We start from the raw sequence: 20,272 nt of genomic DNA, 5'->3' as shown, positions 1-20,272 counted from the left end.
GCGAGCCCAGAGAGCAAGGCCATGAGGGCACTGCCTCAGCTGGTTGCCACCTCTCCTGAGAGGATCAGTGGGTCTCCCAGTTGGGGTCCAGTGAGGCCCTAAAACAGTACAAAGGAGGCTCAATTCACAGTGAGGCTGTGGCTACCATGCTGCACCTCAATCCGGCTGGCCTGGACTCTACTGGCACCTTCCCCTCCCACACACTTCTCCAAGACAGGTGGACCAAGCTCGTCTACCACCTTGTCTTGTCAAAACCCACTCCCAGTCCTCACCTGGCTTCTCTCAGCCCCACTGCCCGCTCCTCCAAGTTTCCTCCACAACTCTTCCAACAACTCCTAAACGCCCAGGGGTGAGCCTCAGGGCACAGGCTGATAGATTCCCCCACTCCTCTGTCTTTGCTGTCTAAGCTCTGTCCCCAGGGGCCTGCATCTAGACCCAAGGCTTCAAATCCTGTATCCATCTCCAGTCCAGATGCCTGCTTGACTTCTCTCTCCACTTAGATGTCTAATAGTCACCTCAGGCTAAACATGGCCAAAGCCAGACTCCTGCTTTCCCCTTCAAAGCCACTCTCCCTGTACTTCACCACCTCAGGAACAGGTGCCACCAGCCACCCAGCTCAGTCACTCCCACAGTCCATCTGTCCGTACCACTGCCTCACCCCAAGGCTCCTGCAGCAGCCTCCTACCCTCTACACAGTCAGCCAGGGCAGGGCACGTCACCTGTGCCCAGGCCTCCAATGACTCCCCGTCACCCTTAGAGTGAGGTCCAACCTTGGTGGCCCCCAAGGCCCCTCTCTAACTGGCCCAGGCCCTCTCCACTCTCATGCCCCCTCCCCACCTCCCACTGCTCACTCTACGTCTGCCCTTCAAACAAGTCAAGCTAGTTCTTGCTCAGCTTGGAATACTCTTCCCTGGATCTTGGCATCTTATCCCTCCACCCTGTCTCAAATCTCCCACTCAGAGAGGTCTTCCCAGCCTGAGGCAGCTGCGCAGCCCTTCCCCCAACATGCACGCACGTGCACACACACACTCTCTCTCTCTCTCCCAGATTCCTGACATCTTTCCTGTTTACCAGTATACTGTCTACCCAACTCCTCCCATGGAAGCCCCTTGAGGCAGGGAGACAGTCTTGTTCATGGCTATATCCCCAGGGCCCGCCACACAGCTGGTACTCAATACTTGTTTGGGGGCTGGCTATGGAGTTCCTGCAGTGAAGGTGGCTGATGCTCCAGGGAAAAAAGGTGTCTTACTTCTAGTGACAGAATGTCAGGGACCAATCAGAGAGTTCCTGAAAAATACAGCATCAGAATCCTCAAGGAAACTTTTTAAATGCATGAATTTCTAGGCTTATACCAGGACCACAATAGAAGCTCTGGGGTAGGGCCAGAGAAGGGATTGCAAATTGTCTCCCCAGATGATCCTGATGCGCAGGTAGGAATCTCTGATTCATCCAGTACTTTCATCTTACACAAGAACATGTCGAAAACTGCAGAAGGGATGACTCCAGCCAAAATTTCAACACTGGTTCATCAAAGGTGTCTATGCTGAGAACCCCAAATCTCCCACCCTCAATGTTCTCCCTATCACTGCTTCCAAGACTTCAGGGTCTAACAGCCTGGGCAGAGAAGGTCAGTCCTTAGGAAGAACAGGGACTACACATTCCACCTTGGCTGTGGCCCTGCAAATCCACTTTCTTCTTAATCTAACACTTTGCACTAAAAATGAGCTCTACCTTCAAAGAGCTAGGACTGGACTGAGTAAAGCCAGGGTCCAGAATGACCTCTTTGCTTCCATGGGAAGCAGGGCCAGCTGCACCCACTGTCTCCCCAGCAGAGAGGGCTGGAGGACCACCTGGATATCCCCACTTCCTAGAGGGCAAGGAAGAAAGGACAGACATCCACGTTTATAAAAAAGGCCGTGTGCAAGACCTTGAGCTAGACACTTCATAGATAGTACCTTTCTCTCTTCTCCCACCTACTGATGAGGTCAGAAGCTGTATCTTGATTTTACAGATAAGGGAGGACCAGAGTTTTTAAAGACTTGCTCTGGGTCCCACAGATGAGATGAATGGAGCAGAGGTTTAAACCTGGCTCCAAAGCCCATGGTCTCTCCACTACATCACGTGGCTTCCACCTGGCAACCTAATGGCAACTGATGTGTGTGATGGATGGAGGCCCCTATCTGGGGGCTGCTTATTCCCAAGCACGTGGGATGAGGGGTGGTGAAGGATACAAGGCCAGGGCCTAAGGGTCAACCTAGGGTCCGCAACAACCCAAAACACCACTGTTGGAGGTTCCTTCTATCCAAGGTTTCCTAATCTATCAAAAAGGGATGAGCTAACACCTACCTCAAGGGGCTGCTCTGGGGACTGAACAAGTTATGAGATTCCACCACAAATTGCCAAATACAAATATTATGACTGCCAACATGCAAAAGGCTGTCAACATAGGAGGCAGTAACTTCCTCAGCTGACTTTACAACCAGGCTATCGGGCATGGGGATGCAGCCACGTGGCCTAAGGACAGAGGCAGCTTCCTGAGGCATGATCAGGCCATGGACAAGTCTGCTTCCTCATCCATCATGCTGGGCCCTTCTCCACTGTCTCTGTCCCCAATAGCAACACTTGCTAGCCCCTCCCACTCGCTCCCTTATTCATCTTCCCCCAACTGGCCAAGACCCTCTCTGGTGCCCCTAAGTCAGAAAGTACTAGTGTAGGCCCTCTACCTTGGTAATGCTCCCACCCTCCACACTGCACTACTTTCTATGTAGATCACAACTATGCCACTCTGAGTCGTCAGTGCTTAACTCCATAGGATGTATTAATACATGCAGAGGGCCTCAAATCAGCATCTGCTGGAGATACCAGCCATGAAGACGGCCAACTTCCAAGCCCTCTGCCCAAATCTGGGCTCCCAAGACTGGTCTGACAGTCATGTGGGTTCCCACCTACTCTCTTTCTCTTAGCTCTCAACAAATGAAGTTTGGGTAGAGACACAGTTTCTTATGAGTCAGGTAAAGGGAGCAAGTCCTCCAGTGATGCACTGTCCAATAAGGTAGGCATGAGTCACATGTGGCTATTTAAATGCCAATTAACTAAAATTAAATAAAATGTCACATTAGCCACATTTCAAGCGCTCAAAAGCCACATGTAGGATATAGCTATGATGCTGGACAAGATTCAGAACACCATCACTGCACAAAGTCTACTGAACAGCACCGCTGTAATCTCTAGAGCCAGGTAAAAACCAGGAATTGCTTCTGAACCTACAAGCTGACTGCCAGACCTCAGCCCTGAGGCTGCACCCAACCCCTGAGGGCTGGTCAGCCAGACACCCAGTCTCCCTCTGTCTCAGGGCAGCGAGAGACAGTCCAATTCAGGCCAAAGGCTAGGAAAGCCAACAGCCAAGGAGCAAGTGTTTGTTCCAAGTTAATCACCTTTAGAGAGCCTCCATTTGGCTGCTGAGGAAGAAAGAGGTCAAAGGAGGACAAAGTGGCCTCACACTGCCCTGCTGGACAGCACCACAAAGAAATGACACAGCTTCACCTACACAGCCTTAAACTGTTCACTTACTTATCCAGCTTGGAACTTCTGGATAAGCATCAAGAATGAGATTCAAATACATTACAGAACAGTGTGCCTGGGCTGGCTGCCTTCCCTGCTGGAAATCCTGGCTCCAAACTTGGCTACCAAAGCACCCAGCTCAGTACTTTCAACTGTGCCCCTGCCCCAATCACTGCCAAGTACTTGCTGTCAAACCTTCTGGAGCATCTCCACTGTCACCTCTATGTCCCTGAATGTTCTCACCTCTGAAATGCTCCTCTGGAACACTCTCTTCTCCAGCTTCCTCAATCCCCACCCTTCCTGGCTCAGGTCAAGTCCCACACTGCCTTCCCATAAACTTCCCCAGACCCCAACTGGCTTTCCCAGGAAATGAACCCCACCAGTACAACCTTTCCACTTGTCAAGCTGGGCTGGCTATACAGGAAGGATGCCATTTCAGTGCTGTGTCCTATACTGCAGCAGTCTCCAACCTTTTGACACCAGGAATCTGTTTCATGGAAGACAATTTTTCCATGGTCTGAAGGTAGCGGAGTGGGGTGTCATGGGTAGGGGGAGGTGGTGCAGAGCTCAGGCAGTGATATGCAGCCAGTTTGTGAATATGCCATAGACCAGTACAGGCCCACAGCCCGGGGGCTGGGGACCACAGCTGTACAGAATCCGCCTCCCCCATGGGGTCTTGCAAGGGCTGGAATCCAGGAGACATCCCTTCTTCTCCAGGACTTGGGGCATTCCAGCACCTCCTAGCCTTTTGCCTTGCCTGCCTCACAAATTAGTCACATCAAGTGGGCTGACAAGTTCTTTGTAAAACTTATAAAACTATAGCTGCGTGACCACCACAGAGCTTTATGCTGAACAACGTATGTAAACACTGCAACCCCTAATCCTGTCTCTCTTCATCAGCCACAATCTCAGGGCTCTAATTCATCCATAGCATCACTAAATTATGATTTTATAGCCTGGGAAGGAAGATAAACCCGTGAGGAAAACCAACCCTATGCCCCAAATCCTGAGGCCTCCAGAAAAACCATGCACACAGTAGGAACTCAGTGAAGGACCTGACACTGAATGCTAGGGGACCAGCAAGGAGCCACCCCACGTGGCAAAAAGAAACGTTCTCTCCTTTGGCAGATGCAGGCAGAGAAGGTGCTCAATTCTTGAGTCTGTTGTCACATTAGAGGCCTGATCTAAAAATGTGGAGCCACTTCCTCCCCGAGGGAGGAGACTTCTGGGGTCTTATCTGGCAGCAGCAGGCAGTCCACACTTCCTCCCCAGTCTCCCCACTTAAAGGTCCCTCAGTAAATGATTAAATTAACTCAAAGTTTAGACCCTTGACTATCTTTCCCCCAGGCATTTACCCTAATAAAAAGTCACTCAAGAACTGTGGAGATTGAATATGACACTAGAAACATAAGCAACAAAATCAAAAACAGACAAACTGAACTTCATCAAAATTAAAAAAAAACTTTTGTGCATCAAAGGACACTATAAAGAGAGTGAAAAGATAACACAGAGAATGGGGAAAAAATCACTAAATTCAATATCTAATAATGGTTTAATATCTAGAATATATAAACAATTCAACTACAACCCAACAACACAAAGACAACCCACTTAAAAATATAAGCAATGGACTCGAATAGATACTTCTCCAAAGAAGGTATTCAGAAGGCAAATAAGCACAGGAAAGACGCTCAACACCACTTATCATTAGGGAAATGCAAATCTAAACTACAATGAGATACCGCTTCACACCAATCAGGATGGCTATAATTTAAAAAAAGAAAATAACAAGTGTTGGGGAGGATGCTGAGAAATTGGAAGCCTTGTTCACTGCTGCTGGGAATGTAAAATGGTGCAGCCACTGTGGAAAACAGCACGGTAGTTCCTCAAAAAGTTAAATATAGAAGTACTATATGATCCAGAAAATCCACTTCTGATTATAAACCCAAAAGAAGAGTTCAGACCAGAAACTCAAACAGATATTTGTACTCTCATGTTTATAGCAGCATTATTCACAATAGCCAAAGGGTGGGAGCACTGACCTCATTCCTCTGGAGTCCATGTGTTCCAGAAAAAAGAAAAAAAAAAAAATGCAACAGCTAAAATGTAGAAGCAACCCAACTGTTCATCAACGGATGAATGGATTTACAACCAATAGAATATTATTCAGCCTTTAAAATGAAGGAGAATCTAGGCCAGCAGGTGGCTCATGCTTGTAATTCCACCAATTTGGGAGGCCATGGCAGGAGGATGGTTTGAGGCCAAGAGTTCAAGACCAGCCTGGGCAACATAGCAAGATTCTGTCCCTACAGAAAATTTTTTAAAAAATTAGCCAGGCATGGTGGAATGTGCCTTTAGTCCCAGCTACTCAGGAGGCTGAGACAGGGGGATCACTTGAGCCCAGGAGTTTGAGGCTGCAGTGAGTTGTGAGCTATGTACTCTGCACTCCACCCTAGGCAACAGAGTAAGATCCTGTCTCAAAAAAAAAGAAAAAAAAAAAACAGAAGGAGATTCTGATACATGCTACACAACGATCAATCTTGAAGGCATGGTAAGTGAAATTAGCCAGTCGCAGGACAAATACTGTATGACTCAATTTATATGAGGTACCTAGACAGTCAAATTCATAGGCAAAGAAAGTAGAATGGTGATTGCCAGGAGCTGGGGGAAAGAGGCAATAGGGAGTTATTGTTTAACAGGTAGAGTTTCTGTTTGGGATGATGAAAAAGTCCTGTAAATAGACTGTGGTAATGGTTACATAACACTGTGAATGTACTGAATGCCACTGAATTAGACACTTAAAATGGTTAAGGTGGTAAATTTTATGCATATTTTACCACAGTTTTAAAACACAGAAAAAAGTAACGATCAAACCATATTCCCAGCCCAGTGAGATAATCCCTCTTTAAAAGCCAGTTCTGATGGTCTGGCAAATCCTTCCCATGGCAATGGGCTCTAAGGATGCTATTTTGTCCCTTGTATTCTGACCTCAAATCCAGTAATCTGGGCTTTAAATCCAAGCAAAGAGCTCAGGTGGACTACCCACTTTTTCAAAGGCTGAGGCGTGAGCTTCTCTGATCCAGGAAATTTGCGGGATAACTGTCTGATATTTTCAACAGGCTCCCAACATAAGCAGAAGACAATTTGGCCAGCTTTTACTATTACTTCCCCTTTCGCTGTCCCACAGGATACCAGACTGCCATGCACAAAGGTAAATGGGCCAGACTGATCAGCCTGGTTTTTTCAAAGTTGAAAAGTGGAATCCCTATTTCCCCCACCTGTGGCAGGTCTGGATATTTAATATTCTTTGTACTTCATACAGTGAAGGACATGGTTTTCACCTATCCAACAACAGAACTGACAACCTTGGCCCTCTGTGGTCTCTAGGGCCCTTTCACAAAGATATCCTGTTAGATCTCAACATAACCCAGTGAGAATGAATGTGTAGGGGTTGTTATCCCCCACTCGAGACATGAAGAAACTTGGGCTCAGGAAGATGAAGCAATTTGTCCCAAGTCCCACAGCCCCAAGTAACAGGGCCAGGGTTTGCACACAGGTAGTGAACTTCAGAGTTGTTCTTCCTCTGCATTACTTCAGAAAGATGAACAGAGCAGAAATGAAATCAGACCATTTTGAAGTTAAACAAAAGCAAGTAAAAATGCTTCCCAATTTGGCAACTAATATGACTAGTAAGTTCATCTCCAGAGAAGCAGCCTGGGAAAGAACTAAGCACCCCTCCTCTTTCTGTAACCGGCTCCATGAACCCATGTATGTTTTTCATAACCCTCTCCCTCAACTAACTACTTGACCCTTTGAGTAATTTCCCAGAAATGATGGACTGAAACTCCTGGCCTAAACCCGGGCCTCCCAAAGTGCTGGGATTGTAGGCGTGAGCCACTGCATCTGCTCCGAAATGATAGATTTTCTACAAGACAAAGGAGCTGAGATTCTGAAGGCCCTAGGGCAGACTTCCTGACGCCAAGATTCAACAACCCCCACAACCTGCCTCTAATGCACGTAGCCCCTTGTGAGATACACTAAGACCTGCCACAAGGCACGTGGCCCCTCCTTTAAAAGCCCATGATATCCCTTAGTTGTGGAGAGGGATTCGAGACAGCTTCTCCAGGACAAGACGTCTGTCGTATTAAATTCCTCCCTTGGCAATCTTCGTTGTTTCAATAATTGGATTTTTGTGCCACAAGCAACTGGACCTAGACTGAACCCCCTTGTGGTTTCGACATTGCCCTGTGGTCCACCCTAACTTAGAAATTCTTTGATCTTTTCTTTCGGACTTTTGCAGTCAAGGACTGGTGCTGGCGCGCCTAGTGCACAGTCACTTGTTGCCCCGTCCAAGGCGCGCTGTTGGACAGGGGAGTCTGCCAGACTCAGGGCAGGCAATCAAGCGTGGGGGTGAAAGGCCGGCCACGCCATGGAAAAAATGAACAAAACACACATCTAAAACTAGAAGCGGCCTGGACACCCACACGGGGAACACCCGCCAGGCAGGCAGGAGCCAATGGGACTGCAATGGTAAGACCACTGCCCTACCGGCGCCCGCGCACGCGCGCCGACCTCACGGACACTGAAAGAGTACCCCACCAGGCAGCGGGTTTCGTGGGCGGGCGCCATCTTCGCGCGCATGCCCTAGCTGCCGGCGCATGCGCGCTTAGGCAGCTGTCGTTCCCCAATAGTCCCGTTCCCCCCAAACCCCGTTCCGGACCCCAAACGTTGGCTGCCTGAGCCACAGCCCTCATTCTGTATTTCTTACCTTGCGTCCAGTTTTTTCCCGTAGGGCCTTCAGCCGTTCCTTTCGCCGCAACGCCTCTTCCTCTAGCCGACCTACACCGGCCGCAGTCGCCGCCATCTTGCCCGCCGACCCCCTCCTTTTCTCTTGTCCCGCATTGCGCAGGCCCAAGGCCGAATGTCTCACGGCCAATCCAAGGACGAGAACGAGAGAGCCGGAAGTCCTGCAAGCCAACCAATGCTGAGTTTTTACGGGAGGGTCCGCCCTTTTCCTGCGGGCAAATTGCCTAGCAGGTGGGGAGCCAGAGAAAAAAAAAAAAAAAGGTGCTAAGGCTCGATTTGTCCAACGCTTATCCGTGAGAAAGCAAGTGGAATCAGACCTGAGAGAAGGAGACTAGAGTGCGTCGATCGCTATGGTTCTGCCGAAGCCCTAACCACAGCTCACTCCATGCAGCCTCTTGAAATGCCCTGACCTTTCCTTGTCCACTTGTCCTGATTCTTCAAGACTCGAATGCGTTCAAGAAGCCTTCCCTGACCCTCCATTCCGATTCCACCCTAATATGAAGTCTGCCTCCACACCTCTCCAGCTGTCAGTGGCTCCCCAGGCTCACCTGACCAAGTGCTGCTAAGCCCTCTGTGTGCACTCTCAGCTCAAAGTCTGCGCATTGTGAGACCTGGATGGATGGCCGTTTCGCTCTCAAAGATGATCCCCTCTCATACCACTTCCTCCTGTAGCAGCAAAGTTCTCAGGGTCAAGCTGCCTTCCCTGGAGAAAAGCAAACTCCAGCCTGGACCCAGTTTGCCCTAAGGACCCACTCTCCTCCTCTCCCAACTTAGGAAGAGTTGGTTTGGCCTTGACTGCAGCAAGTGGCTACAAGCTGCGTGGCTCCTCAGGAGAAGCTGCCAGGGTCTTCCTTCCTGCATTAATCAGCGTGTCCTGTTCTGTCCTGCTCACTGTTCCGCCCTCCCCCACCCCCATCCCACTAGGCTGAAATCAAGATCTTCTGTCAGCATGTGGGGGGTCCCCAAAGCCACACATCCTCTCACCTGGGGATAGGAGACCATGCCTTCCACCACCACCCTACGTCCCCTGCAAGGGGATGTCTAGCTTCTTAGGAAGGCTGTTCCCTGCCTGGGGCCTGCCTCCCTTACTAGGGTGGCTGCAGGTAGATGCCCACTCCTCCCTTTCCAACTCCCTTTAGAGGCCTATGTGCCACAGACCCCAGGTCTAGCCTCCTCCCCCTCCACAGACCCTCTTAACCTCACTACCTTGGGCCTGTCTAGGCCCTCTCCCCTATAGTGGGTGGGGTGCCCTGCCAGGGCTTGACATGCAGGTTGTAGGTGCTCAGGAATTGTCATCTCAGTGCGAGCATGGATGGGGCAGGAGAAAAGGCCAGACTGGAGGGAGCCCAAGAAGCTAGGAGGACAGAACAGGACAGGTATGGAGACAGGGTCTCTCTTCTCTTGGCCACTCAAGGTCTAGGGGTGTCCAGACTGGTCAATTTCTAGGGCCAATGGCACCTCTGTGGGCCAGGCATACTTTCTCCCAGCCATGACAAAAGGCCTGACCCCTCTCCAACACAAGGGGCCCCTCACCTCACAGGCAGTCTGGGCATGAGGAAAGGGGTACAGGGGTGATGGTGGCAGTAGCCCAGCAGAGTCAATCAGGCCTAGGTCCCTGTTCCTGCTGCCCCTGGCTGCCCATCTGGTCCTCTATTTCTCCATCTGTAAAACAGAGCCATGAGGCACTCACCTCATGAAGTTAAAGGAACAAAGTGCTGAGCCCTGGAGTGGGGGTCCCCTTGACTGGAGCATCTGGGAAGGCTTCCTGGAGGAGGGAGGAGACCCGTGGGAATGGTCTAAACTTCCCTGGGATCTGCCAGGACAGAGGGCACCGCTACCCTAAAGGTATTTCAAGATAGTCCTGCTGCTCTCTCCCCCGACAAACAGCTGGAGCTCAAAAGTGGCATTTCAGTCTCCCCATACAGCACCTGGCACTAAGCGCTACAAATGATCATCATGGTGGTGCTTATAATTACTTATTAAAGGACCCTGGCCATCCCCACGCGGCCGGCACCCTCTTTCCTGAATGGCAGGAACTCCAACCAGGCGGGCTGCGTCCCAGGCGGATCCAGACCCTGGGCAAGTATGGAATTCCTGACCTCAGCTCTCGTCCGGGAGGCTCAGAGTGGCCCTTCCAAAGGCACTGGAGGGGGCGCGGCCTGCAGGGGGCGTGGCGGCAGAGCACCCTCCCCGGCCGCCCTGACCTTAGGCTCCTCCTCCTGCCCGGCTCTCCGCCCTTTGCACGGTCCCGGGAGAGGCGGGGCGGCCGTGGCTGCAGCGAAGTGGAGGAACCCGGGCGGCGGCCGGCCGCGAGGAGGAGGAGCTTACTGACTTGGGCGGCTCAGCGCGGCGGGGGTCGGAGCCGCAGACTTCCCCCAAGTAGTACCGCGCCGCTCCGCCCCGGAGTGACGCCCTCCGCCCATGGGACTGGCCGGGGGCAACCGGAGGGCGGCGCGGAGGAGGCGGCGACAGGTGGCGCGCAGCAGGTCCAGAGCCAGGCCGGGCCATGGCCGCCTCAGAGCGGCTCTACGAGTTGTGGCTGCTCTACTACGCGCAGGTGAGCCCGCCCCGCCCCCGCTGTACCCCTTGCTTCGCGCACCCCGCGCCTGCTGCACCTGCGCCCGGCGATGCCCGGACAGCGGAGATGCGCCCGCGCACGCGGGGCGTCCTCCGGCTCCGCTCACACGTGTGTGCCCCGGCCAGCCGGGTGCCTCTGGCACTTATACCTGGGGGACAGAGCTCGCGGGCGCGCACTTCACAGCAACCTCTCCAGCGGGACCGTGCAGCCTGAGTCTTGCTTGCAGGAGGAGAGGGTCCTGGGTCAAGGCAGCCGGACACTTGCCACTTTACAGATAGGGAAACTGAGGCCTGGAAAGAACTGGAGACTGGCCGGCCGGGTCGAAAGGGAAAATGGGACTCAGTTTCCATGTGGGCTGCTCCTCCTGTGGGTGCGGCCCGGTTAGGTGACTGTGGCCAACAGGTCTGAGTGTGTTAGTGTTAGGGGTGCGGAGGGGAGATGCTCCTACCGCAGGTCCTACTTGAGTCAGACGCCCCCAGTGAACAGGCAGTGACAAACTCCTCCCAGACTTGAGGCGGTCCCACCCCCATTTTGGGGGGGTGGACCCTCTAAGAGCAGAAAATAAGGTTTTGCTTTGAATATCGAAGGCGTGGTTGGGGGTTTGAGGGCAGGAGGAATGTCTAAAGGGGTTGGAGGGAGGCCCTTTCCTCCTGAGCTCCCCACCCCTGCCTCAGAAACTACATCAGGTGGCCTCAAAAGGTGAGGGAAGTGACTGACCCTGGTGTCCCCCAAACTCTGTCTCATACACATAGGCCCCACTTTCCTTTTGCACCCACAGCAGGGAGGGATCCCAGGGTAACACCTCCCTCCGTTTAACCCAGCACCTCCCTCCGTGCACCTGCCTGGCATCATGCTCTTGGCTCAGGTGTGCCCTGGGCACAATGGATCATTGTATGCCCATGAACAGCTTGTCACCAGGAGGAAGTTCATGCTCAGACCAGCTGGCCCTATGTGAAGAGGCTGACCAACCATCTCCCAGGGCCCTGGAATCCAGGCCAGAAGGACCACAGTCTCTTTGGTGTGCTCAGGTTGTGAGAGGTCCAGGTCCCTGGCAGGAGGCAGTGAGTGGAGTAGAGTCCCTCTTTGGTGTGACCTGGACCAAACTCTGTACTTCTGAGCCTCTGCTTCCCTGCCTGTAAAACTGACCTCAAGGGCTGCCTGGACTCTGCAGAGGGGTAGACACTATGGCTGGCCCAGACCAGAGAAGGCTCCTTGCTTCCCTGTCCTCTCCCCACCTCACCCCACCCTCCCTGTCTCCATCTCCGGTGGTTGGTCCTTGTGAAGGAACAGAGTCTGGAGGGAAACCTACCCCTGGTCCTCCTACCTCTGATTGCTCTTTAGCTCTGGGCAGGTTCTTTGTCTGTGACCAGGTGAAGGGGGCTTAAACCCGGTGGTGAGTCTGAGAGATGTTAATGATAGGTCTTCAGGCTGGATGGCCGCCTGCTGGGGTATCTTGGTAGACCAGGACACCAGGACCGTACCTGCAGCATGGTTCCCTCCTGATGCCCCTTCTAGCTGAGCTGTGCGCACAGTCACCCACCCCCATCCCCTCAGGAGGTGTTTAGCACTCATATCCGTGCTGACACCGGCCCCCAGCTCCTCACCTCCCTTGGCAGGTATGGGGCACAGGCCGGCTGGTTGTAGCTTCGGAAGCCTGGGCAGGCAGGGGGCAGCCTGGGGCCGGGCAAACAAATCCAGGATGTGAGAGCAGAGCCAGGAGCGGGCGGGGCCGGGCTGCCCAGCACTGCCTTCCTGCTGCCTGGTCCTGCTCCTGCTCCCGGAACACCGTCCCCACCCCTTGTGCTGGGCTCCCAGGGAGGGGTAGTGCTGTGTAATTTTGAGTCCTGCTAGGGACCTATTGTGTGTGTGCTTGGGGGAAGGTGAATACAAGGTGAGGGGAGGAGCTGATAGAGGGTGTTAAGAGACCCCTGAGTTGGCCAGCACCCAGCCAGCAAAGCCTGCGCCCCTCCCTTCAGCAGTGAGAGCTGACATCAGCTGGCAAACCTGTTTCCCTAGTTGTCCGTCTGGGTGGGGACATGGGGGGGCACGCCCCCCTTCCTCTCACCTTAAAGTCCCCAGGTTTAGACCCCCCCAACCCTCTCCCTGTGGGCCCTGCTCAAGTGGAGGTCACATGGTGGGTGAGAGGGCTGTGGGTGGCTACTGAGAGAGGAGGGAAGGGCCCAAGTGCCCCTGAACATCACTCAGAGTTCCTCAGGGCCCTGGTGGGGAAACCAAGGCAGGGTCCTACCAAGGTTGTCGCACCTCGCATTTAGCAGGTGCTCCTTGGATATTCACTGGGTAGAGGAGATGGGCCCCATGGTAGTGACCAATCAAGGAAGGCATCCCAGAGGAGGCTGAGTTTGGCCCTTGATGGCTGAGGGGACAGGAACAGCGGGAGCAAGCACATGGCAGTGGGAAATATAAGAAACAAGTTGTCAGGAGTGGAGAACAGGCAGAGGTAGCCAAGGAGGCCTGGCAGAGGGTGGGGCACATCCAGAGGACTCCGAACCCACCAGAGCTCCCCCAGGGAAAGCATAGGAAGGCAGTGAGAGGATAAGGGGACAGGGACAGTACCTGACAGGCTGGCAGTAGGGCAGCATGTAAAAGTTAATGTAAAATAGCATGCAAATGAGTGGCCCCCTTTCAGGCTGGAGCAGTGGAATGATGTTGTTCAACAGCCCCCAGTGAAAAGGAGCACTGTGGGGGGAGTACCAAGAGCTGAAGGGCACTTGGAGTCACAAAGGTCAGGGCAGGACAAACACTCAGGTTACAAGTGGGAGCACAAGCTGAGCTCTCTAGTTATGCCATTAAGGACTCACACGGCCTCTAGGGAGGTTAGGTCAGAGCCAGAGTTGACCTTGCTCTGCCCACCCTTCCCCCACATTCCTTATCCCTGACCAATGATCTCTACTGCCTCAGGAAAACATGGCTAGGCCCCCTGGGACCTTATCTGGGTCATATTCCTTCCTAGGCCTCAGTTTACCTTCTTGAAATGGGTAAAGGGAAGGTGGAACAGCCTTCTGGGTGCTTGGTCTCTGTCAGCACCTCAGAGGGACAACGAGATTTCTTCCTCCCTGCCTCTGTGACCAAGAGAACTGAAGTGGGAGCAACTGAGGTGATGGGGAGATTAGGACAGAGCCCAGGGGTGGGGGGATGGTAATCCCTGGAGTTGTTATAGTAACTGGGAAGCTGATGGGAAAGTATGGGGTCCCCATGGAAAGGGGGTCAGTTACTGTGGGGACCCTGGAAGGAAATTCCCAGTTTCCGCAGTGATAGTACAAGGGGATCATTAGCCCAGGGGGTGCTATGGAGACCAGAAGGTCCAGCCACCCTTTCCAGTACCCCCTCTCCAGGTAAGAGGAGGAGACTGGCCTAGGCACTCAGACCACTATCCTCAGTTGTCCTCTGGCAAAGTCCCCATCTTCCTGCTTCATCCCATGGCCTAAGGTCCTCCGAGTCTGACCTCCAGACCTCATGATGTAGCCAGAAGCCACCTTTGGCTTGACATTGCCCTTCCCCTCATGATGCTGAGTGGGGAGACTCCCTAGGCTTGACAGAGGACAGACCCTACCCCAACCTGTCTCATTTTTGCTTCTGTCCCTGGAGGTGACATGCTCACCACCACCCAGGCACCTCTGACTGAGAGGAGTCACCCACTATTGAGCTGCGATCTTCTCTTCCTACCTGCTTGTAGCTCTTTCCTGGAGTCCATTAACAACCTCCGTTTCCCCTGCCTTGGGCAGCCAGCCCAGGAGACCTCAGCTCTGCCAATGAACCCAAGGTCTGCCTCTTACCTGTCACTCACAGAGGGGGCTGGAGAGTGTTGCCCTAGAATGCCAGGAGCCCTTAGATTTGAAGCTCCCATTCACCCTGACCTGGTATTGGGTGGGTGTGGCTGGGGAGCTTTTACCCATTAAGCAAAGGGATGGTGTTAAAGAGGTTAAATGGTAAGTAACAGTGGCTCACGCCCATACTCCTAGCACTCTGGGAGGCCAAGATGGGAGGATCGCTTGAGGTCAGGAGTTCGAGACCAGCCTGAGCAAGAGCAAAACCCCGTCTCTACTAAAAATAGAAAGAAATTAGCTGGACAACTAAAAATATATATACAAAAAATTAGCCAGGCATGGTGGCACATGCCTGTAGTCCCAGCTACTCAGGAGGCTGAGGCAGGAGGATTGCTTAAGCCCAGGAGTTTGAGGTTGCTGTGAGCTAGGCTGACGCCACAGCACTCTAGCCCCAGCAACAGAGCAAGACCGTGTCTCAAAAAATAAATAAATAAATAAATGGTAAGTAACAAGCTACCAAGAGTTAGAATGGGGACTGGACTCCAGAACCCATGCCCTCAACCACCGATTCCATTGGTAACCCCAACCTCTGAGGCACCAGGCAGGGGGTTGCTGGGAGAGGTGCTCGTCCCGATGGGGGGCATTTCAGTAGAGGAAACATGGACAGCAAACCACATGCAGACCTGTGGGGGGTGTGGCAGCAACTAATGCCCTTGGGCTGGGGTATCCAGTGGTTCTGGGGTGTGGAGGCTGGAGATGAGGTGGGGACCACCCATGCAGGGCCTCGGATGTGGGGGGAGGTGGACTTGCTCTAAAGATGGGAGCTTGTGATGGGGTGGGTGACTGGCTGATCGGGCAGTGATGATGACTGATGTCTACCGGAGTCCCACTATGTGCTGGGCTTCAGGCAGGTCAAGCAGGGTCTGAGGACAGCATGGTGTCAGGCAGCTCAGTGGTCCTTGTCCATCCGGCAGACTCTTCCCCCTCCCATGCTACAGCCACCTGCCCTGAACCCTCCAGGTTCCCTCAGTGCCACGGTAGTGGCAGTTCCATGCCCTCCCACTCCAAGGTCGTTTGAGCCTAACCATCCCTTGGGAGCCCCTCACCCGCAGCACGCTTGAGTGCCTCACAGCTGGTTGTCCATAGGTTGGGGTCCCTGCAGGATGACCACAAGACCCTTTCTTCCCAGGGACACCAAGTTCCCCCATACCCACAGCATTCTCTCCTGCCACAGGGCCTGGCACCACTTACCTGGGGAGGGCTTGGCAGGTATGGCCGGTCCTGACTTGCCCTCAGGGGAAGGGCTGGGTTGGAGCAGGGGGGGGTGGCCCTGCTTCAGGTTCCTGCTCAGAGCTGGGGAGGGAGGAAGGGCCTGACTGGGGCAGAGGCTCCAAGAGAGGAATGGGGAGCCCGAGCACCACAGCCACACCTTCTGGGTTCTAGACTCCTTCACACGCAGCAGTACCACCTTGCTCTTGTCCCCCTGCCCTGCTCTCTCTTCTGACCCTGGCTCATGCAGGGACTCCCATACCCCTGCATACGGCAGCCTCACAATGCTGGGTCCAGGTCAGAGCTGGCCTGAGGCCTCCCAGGGAGAAAAGGTGAGACCTAGAAAGGTAGGACAGCAGCTACCCCGACCCCTGCCTAGTGGTGTTTTAGAGACGCCCTCATGCCCCCTCCATGTCCCCTCCAGAGCTCATGAAGGCTGCCTTGATTGCCCCAGCCCTGACCCCAGGCCTACTGAGAGTTTGCAGGATTGGACAGGCTGAGGGTGTGGTTCTAGGGACAGAAAGCAGGAGTGTGCAGAGTTTGAGGGACCCACCCCTGTTCTGGGAGGGCTGATCCAGATGATGGCCATGGGAGGGTGGGAGGTTCCTGCTTAAGTACCAAAAGCCCAAGTCACAGGATGCAGTAGGCATGGGGTGGGCAGAGGCCTGGACAGGAGGATGTGAATCACAGGGAAGGGGGAAAGGCTGGAGAAGCAGCCCCTGGTTGGACCAGGGGCCTGGAATGCCAAGCTCAGCAACTGAGCATTTATTGGGGAGGGGGAGGGGGGCATGATCAAATTTGGGCTTTCAGGTGCTCCATAGAGCTGCAGCTGGCAGGAAGGACCCACATTTTGGGTGAGAGATGACTAGCTTGACTGTGTAGATGAGAAGACAGTGTTGAAGACACTTTTGACAGCAGATGGGTCTGTGGGGCCACTGAGGTAGGGGGTCAGGGGTCACATGGTCATGTGGGCTGGTGGGCCAGCAACCATGAGTGGTCCTGGCCTAGAACAAAATCTGGCTTTCAGCACCCTCAAAGGAACAGCTGAAGCTGAGGTACTGGATGGGGCATCCCCTCTGGGGCCTTCCATTTCCCCATCTGTAATGGGAGGGGTGAGAAGAAATGGAGCAAGAGCCCCAGCCTCCCCTGCTCTTTCAGGATCTGGGCATTTTGGTCTCCTTGCTGCTTGCTGCAGAGGCTGCCAGCAGCAGAGGGTGGAGGAGTCAACAGACATAACTAACTGACAAAAAGTCACAGGGGTATGGGCTTGTGCTTTGGTGGCCTCAGCCCCTTTCTGATTTGCCTGGGCTTCGGATTTGTGCCAAAATGCACAAGGAAAGTCCCCAAACACAGGGTGGACAGCTGCTTTGCTTGGGTTTTTTGTGGGTCTGGCCCAGGTCTGCTGGGGTAAGGCCTCCTTCCCTGGGGCCATTCAGACCTGGCCCTGGGGTCTGGGGCCCTCAAGCTGCAAAAATTAGCTTCATCCAAAGATAGTTCTGGAGGTTCTTGGGTATGAGGTCCATAGACCCTGGGGAGCAGCCTCAGGCCTGCTGGGTGCTGACCATGATGTGTCCCTTGTCTCTTCATCCTCCACTCTAGTCCCTGCCCCACCTCTCTGACTCTGAGAAAGAAAATTGCCTTTAGGCTCAACTGGTTGGAAGCTCCTGGAGGGGCCAGCATGGAGGGAGGGAGCGGTATAAGCAGGAGCTCAGGTATAAGGTGCAACCCTCGCCACCCGTGCCCTGGGAGGGGCTTAGAGGTTAGAAAGATTAGGGCTAGCCTAGGACTTACTCAGCTGTGTCCCTGAGCAAAGAAACCTGCAGGGTCCAGGTGGGAGGGCCAGGACATGGGGTGTGGGGCAAAGGTATGGGTGGGTGTTCCACATCGTCTTCTGGTCCTGAGGCCTTGGACCCAGGTCAGGGACCTGTGGGTGCCTTGAATGAAGATTGCTACAGCAGCAGGGAGCAGAACGCCTTCCTGGATGGGAGCTCCTCCAGGCCCAGATCTCATGCCTGTGAAACTAGTCTCTGGCCCAGAGGCCAGAGCCCACCCACAAGTCCCACCCACCGCAGGGTGGCCCCGCCCTCTGTGCTTCACGCTCCGCCCCCAGTGTCAGGACAGGTCCCTCGCAGCCTGTCTCGCTGGGCCCAGGGTGCCCCGGGCCCCCCCACATCCCTGCGGTCTGCCGGGAGGAAGCAGTCCCCCTCCCCCACCGTGACTCTGCGCTTCCTGCCCCAGCCCGGGGCGGGAGGAGACATTTCCCGTTCACACCAAAGTTTCCCTGGCGGCGCCCAGACCTGGGTTCCGCCGCTACCCCTCTTGCCCATGGAACCTGCTCTGGGGCCTGGGGTCCAGGTAACTAGCGAGGGCGGGTGGAGAGTCCCAGGGCAAGGGGAGGGCGTTCTGCCACCTGTACGTCGCGGGGGATGTGCGTGCGTCTGAGTCTGCCTGTCCAGCGGTGCACATGCATCCTGGGGTCCACAGCCAAGGAAGGTTTCCTGGAGGTGGTGGCTGCTGAGCTGGGAGGAGGTGGCAGAGGAGGACCCAGCCCAAAACTTTGGGTAGTGGGCTGCTGCTGTGTGGGAGACCTCCTGCAGCCCCAGCACCACTATGGCCCACAACCACACCCCACTTAGGCCCCTCCCCCGGTAGTGTCTGGCCTGCCTGGGTCACAGGCGTTAGAGCTGGGAACAGAGACTGGGAGGCTGAGAGAAGCAGAGGGGGGCCTGTATGTACTGCAGTCCTTCCAAGTTCTTGTCCTCCCTCCCCCCACTGCTCTGCTTTTAATCCCCGTACATGCCCTGTGTCCACCTGCGTTCACTTTACACCTCTGTTTATGCCCTCTTGTGCCTCCCCTGTTCGCTGTACCCTGTTGCTCCCCCACCATTCCCTTGAACTGCTTTGCCTGCAGAAGGACCTGGGCTACCTGCAGCAGTGGCTGAAGGCCTTTGTAGGTGCCTTCGAGAAGACCATCTCACTGTCCTCCCTAGAGCCACGAAGGTGAGGCTGGGTCTGCACAGAGGGCAGAGCCAGGGCAGGGAGGTTGAGGGGTCCTTAGCACCCCAGTGACTCCCTTCCCTGCAGGCCAGAGGAGTCAGGTGCAGAGGTACCAGTGCTGCCATTGGATGCGCTGCATGTCCTGGCCGAGCAGCTGGACGGGGCGGACCTGGAGCAAGCCCTGCTGCTGCTCAAGCTCTTCATCATTCTCTGCAGGTGATCCCTGTTGTCCCCTCCACGGGCAGGGGCCTGCAGCTGTGGGCCAGAGGGAGTTGGGGGCACAACAAATTATTGTGACCTCTCCCATCATTTGCTCCCCCAGGAACCTGGAGAATGTAGAGGCAGGCTGGGGCCAAGTGCTGCTGCCCCGGGTGCTAGCACTGCTGACTGGGTTGGTGGCCGAGGTGAAGTGTCCTTGAGGGGGCTGGGGTGGGTGGGGAGAGGCAGGCAGGAGTCATGGCTGGGCTAACCCCCCACCCTCTCTCCCCACACCTGTAGCTGAAAGGACAGCCACCACCACAGGAGGGCCGTGGGACCCAGCTGGAGAGTGTGGCCCTACATTCCCTGCTCCTCTGTGAGGGCCTCTTTGACCCCTACCAGACCTGGCGGCGCCAGCACAGTGGGTGAGACCCGGAGGAGGCTGGGGAGAGGACGGGGGCTTGGTCTATGGCAGAGGTGTGGAGGGGTGAGAGCTGGGCTCAGGCGCCTGGCCTCACCCCCCAGGGAAGTCATCAGCTCCAAGGAGAAGAGCAAATACAAGTTCGCTCCTGCTGCTTTTCCCTGTGAATTCAGCGCCTTCTTCCGAGGTCAGGCCCCGCCCCTGCTCCACCTGGCCCCACCCCCAAGCCTAGGCCCCTTCCTGCAGTTTCCTGATCCCATGCATAGCACAGTGGCGGCTCCACGCAGGGCTAGGACAGCCATGAGTGTTTGAGGGGACCTCCAGAGGCTGAGCAGGAGTTTAGGGGCAGAGAGAAGAAAAAGGACGAACCTGGGTAAAATGAGTAATTTCTTTCCTGGGCTGGAGTGAGGGCCCCCGCCAGGTGAGGGGTGGGGTTGGCCTGCCCTCCTCCTTCCCGCCCATCTCCTGGATCCTCCCAGCCACTTGTACCCTGCTCTGATCTAGACCACCTGAAAACTCCTTGTTCCAATCCCTTCGTCCCTGTGGCCTCCACCCAGGCTCCACCCCTCCTGGAGACACTGGCTACCCCAGGGTCTCCACCTGCTGCTCCCTTACTCCCAGAGGAGCTGGTGCCCAGGACACCTCTGGCCACCTGTT

General features: G+C 54.7%; 2 protein-coding genes across 12 annotated transcripts in view; one reads left to right on the top strand and one right to left on the bottom strand.

Annotated features, from left to right (window-relative positions):
* CCDC12 (coiled-coil domain containing 12) overlaps positions 1–9,998 on the bottom strand; it is a 52,439-nt gene extending 42,441 nt beyond the window's left edge. Inside the window, exons 1-3 of one of the 2 annotated variants that reach the window (XM_045530932.1) lie at positions 9,901–9,998; positions 8,916–9,033; positions 8,330–8,528 (exon numbers count right to left, since the gene is read on the bottom strand). In XM_045530932.1, the coding sequence (XP_045386888.1) occupies positions 8,330–8,425 (96 nt within the window). In that variant the 5' untranslated portion in view covers positions 8,426–8,528; positions 8,916–9,033; positions 9,901–9,998. Of the gene's footprint in view, positions 1–8,329; positions 8,529–8,915; positions 9,034–9,900 lie in introns of those variants that run through there. The other variant, XM_045530933.1, reaches the window with a different exon arrangement.
* Positions 9,999–10,700: 702 nt separating this feature from the next.
* Positions 10,701–20,272, top strand: part of NBEAL2 (neurobeachin like 2) — a 29,657-nt gene continuing 20,085 nt past the window's right edge. For 3 of the 10 annotated variants that reach the window (XM_045530926.1, XM_045530924.1, XM_045530923.1), the window contains exons 1-6: positions 10,702–10,924; positions 18,911–18,999; positions 19,084–19,212; positions 19,319–19,387; positions 19,495–19,619; positions 19,720–19,802. In XM_045530926.1, the coding sequence (XP_045386882.1) occupies positions 10,789–10,924; positions 18,911–18,999; positions 19,084–19,212; positions 19,319–19,387; positions 19,495–19,619; positions 19,720–19,802 (631 nt within the window). In that variant the 5' untranslated portion in view covers positions 10,702–10,788. Of the gene's footprint in view, positions 10,925–18,247; positions 18,355–18,910; positions 19,000–19,083; positions 19,213–19,318; positions 19,401–19,494; positions 19,620–19,719; positions 19,803–20,272 lie in introns of those variants that run through there. The other 7 variants (XM_045530929.1, XM_045530928.1, XM_045530925.1 and 4 more) reach the window with 4 other exon arrangements.

Source organism: Lemur catta, chromosome 18 (genome assembly GCF_020740605.2).
Source record: "Lemur catta isolate mLemCat1 chromosome 18, mLemCat1.pri, whole genome shotgun sequence".
NCBI lineage: Eukaryota > Metazoa > Chordata > Mammalia > Primates > Lemuridae > Lemur > Lemur catta.
Note: the sequence above shows the minus strand (reverse complement) of the source record. Positions and strands in the feature narration are given on the sequence as shown.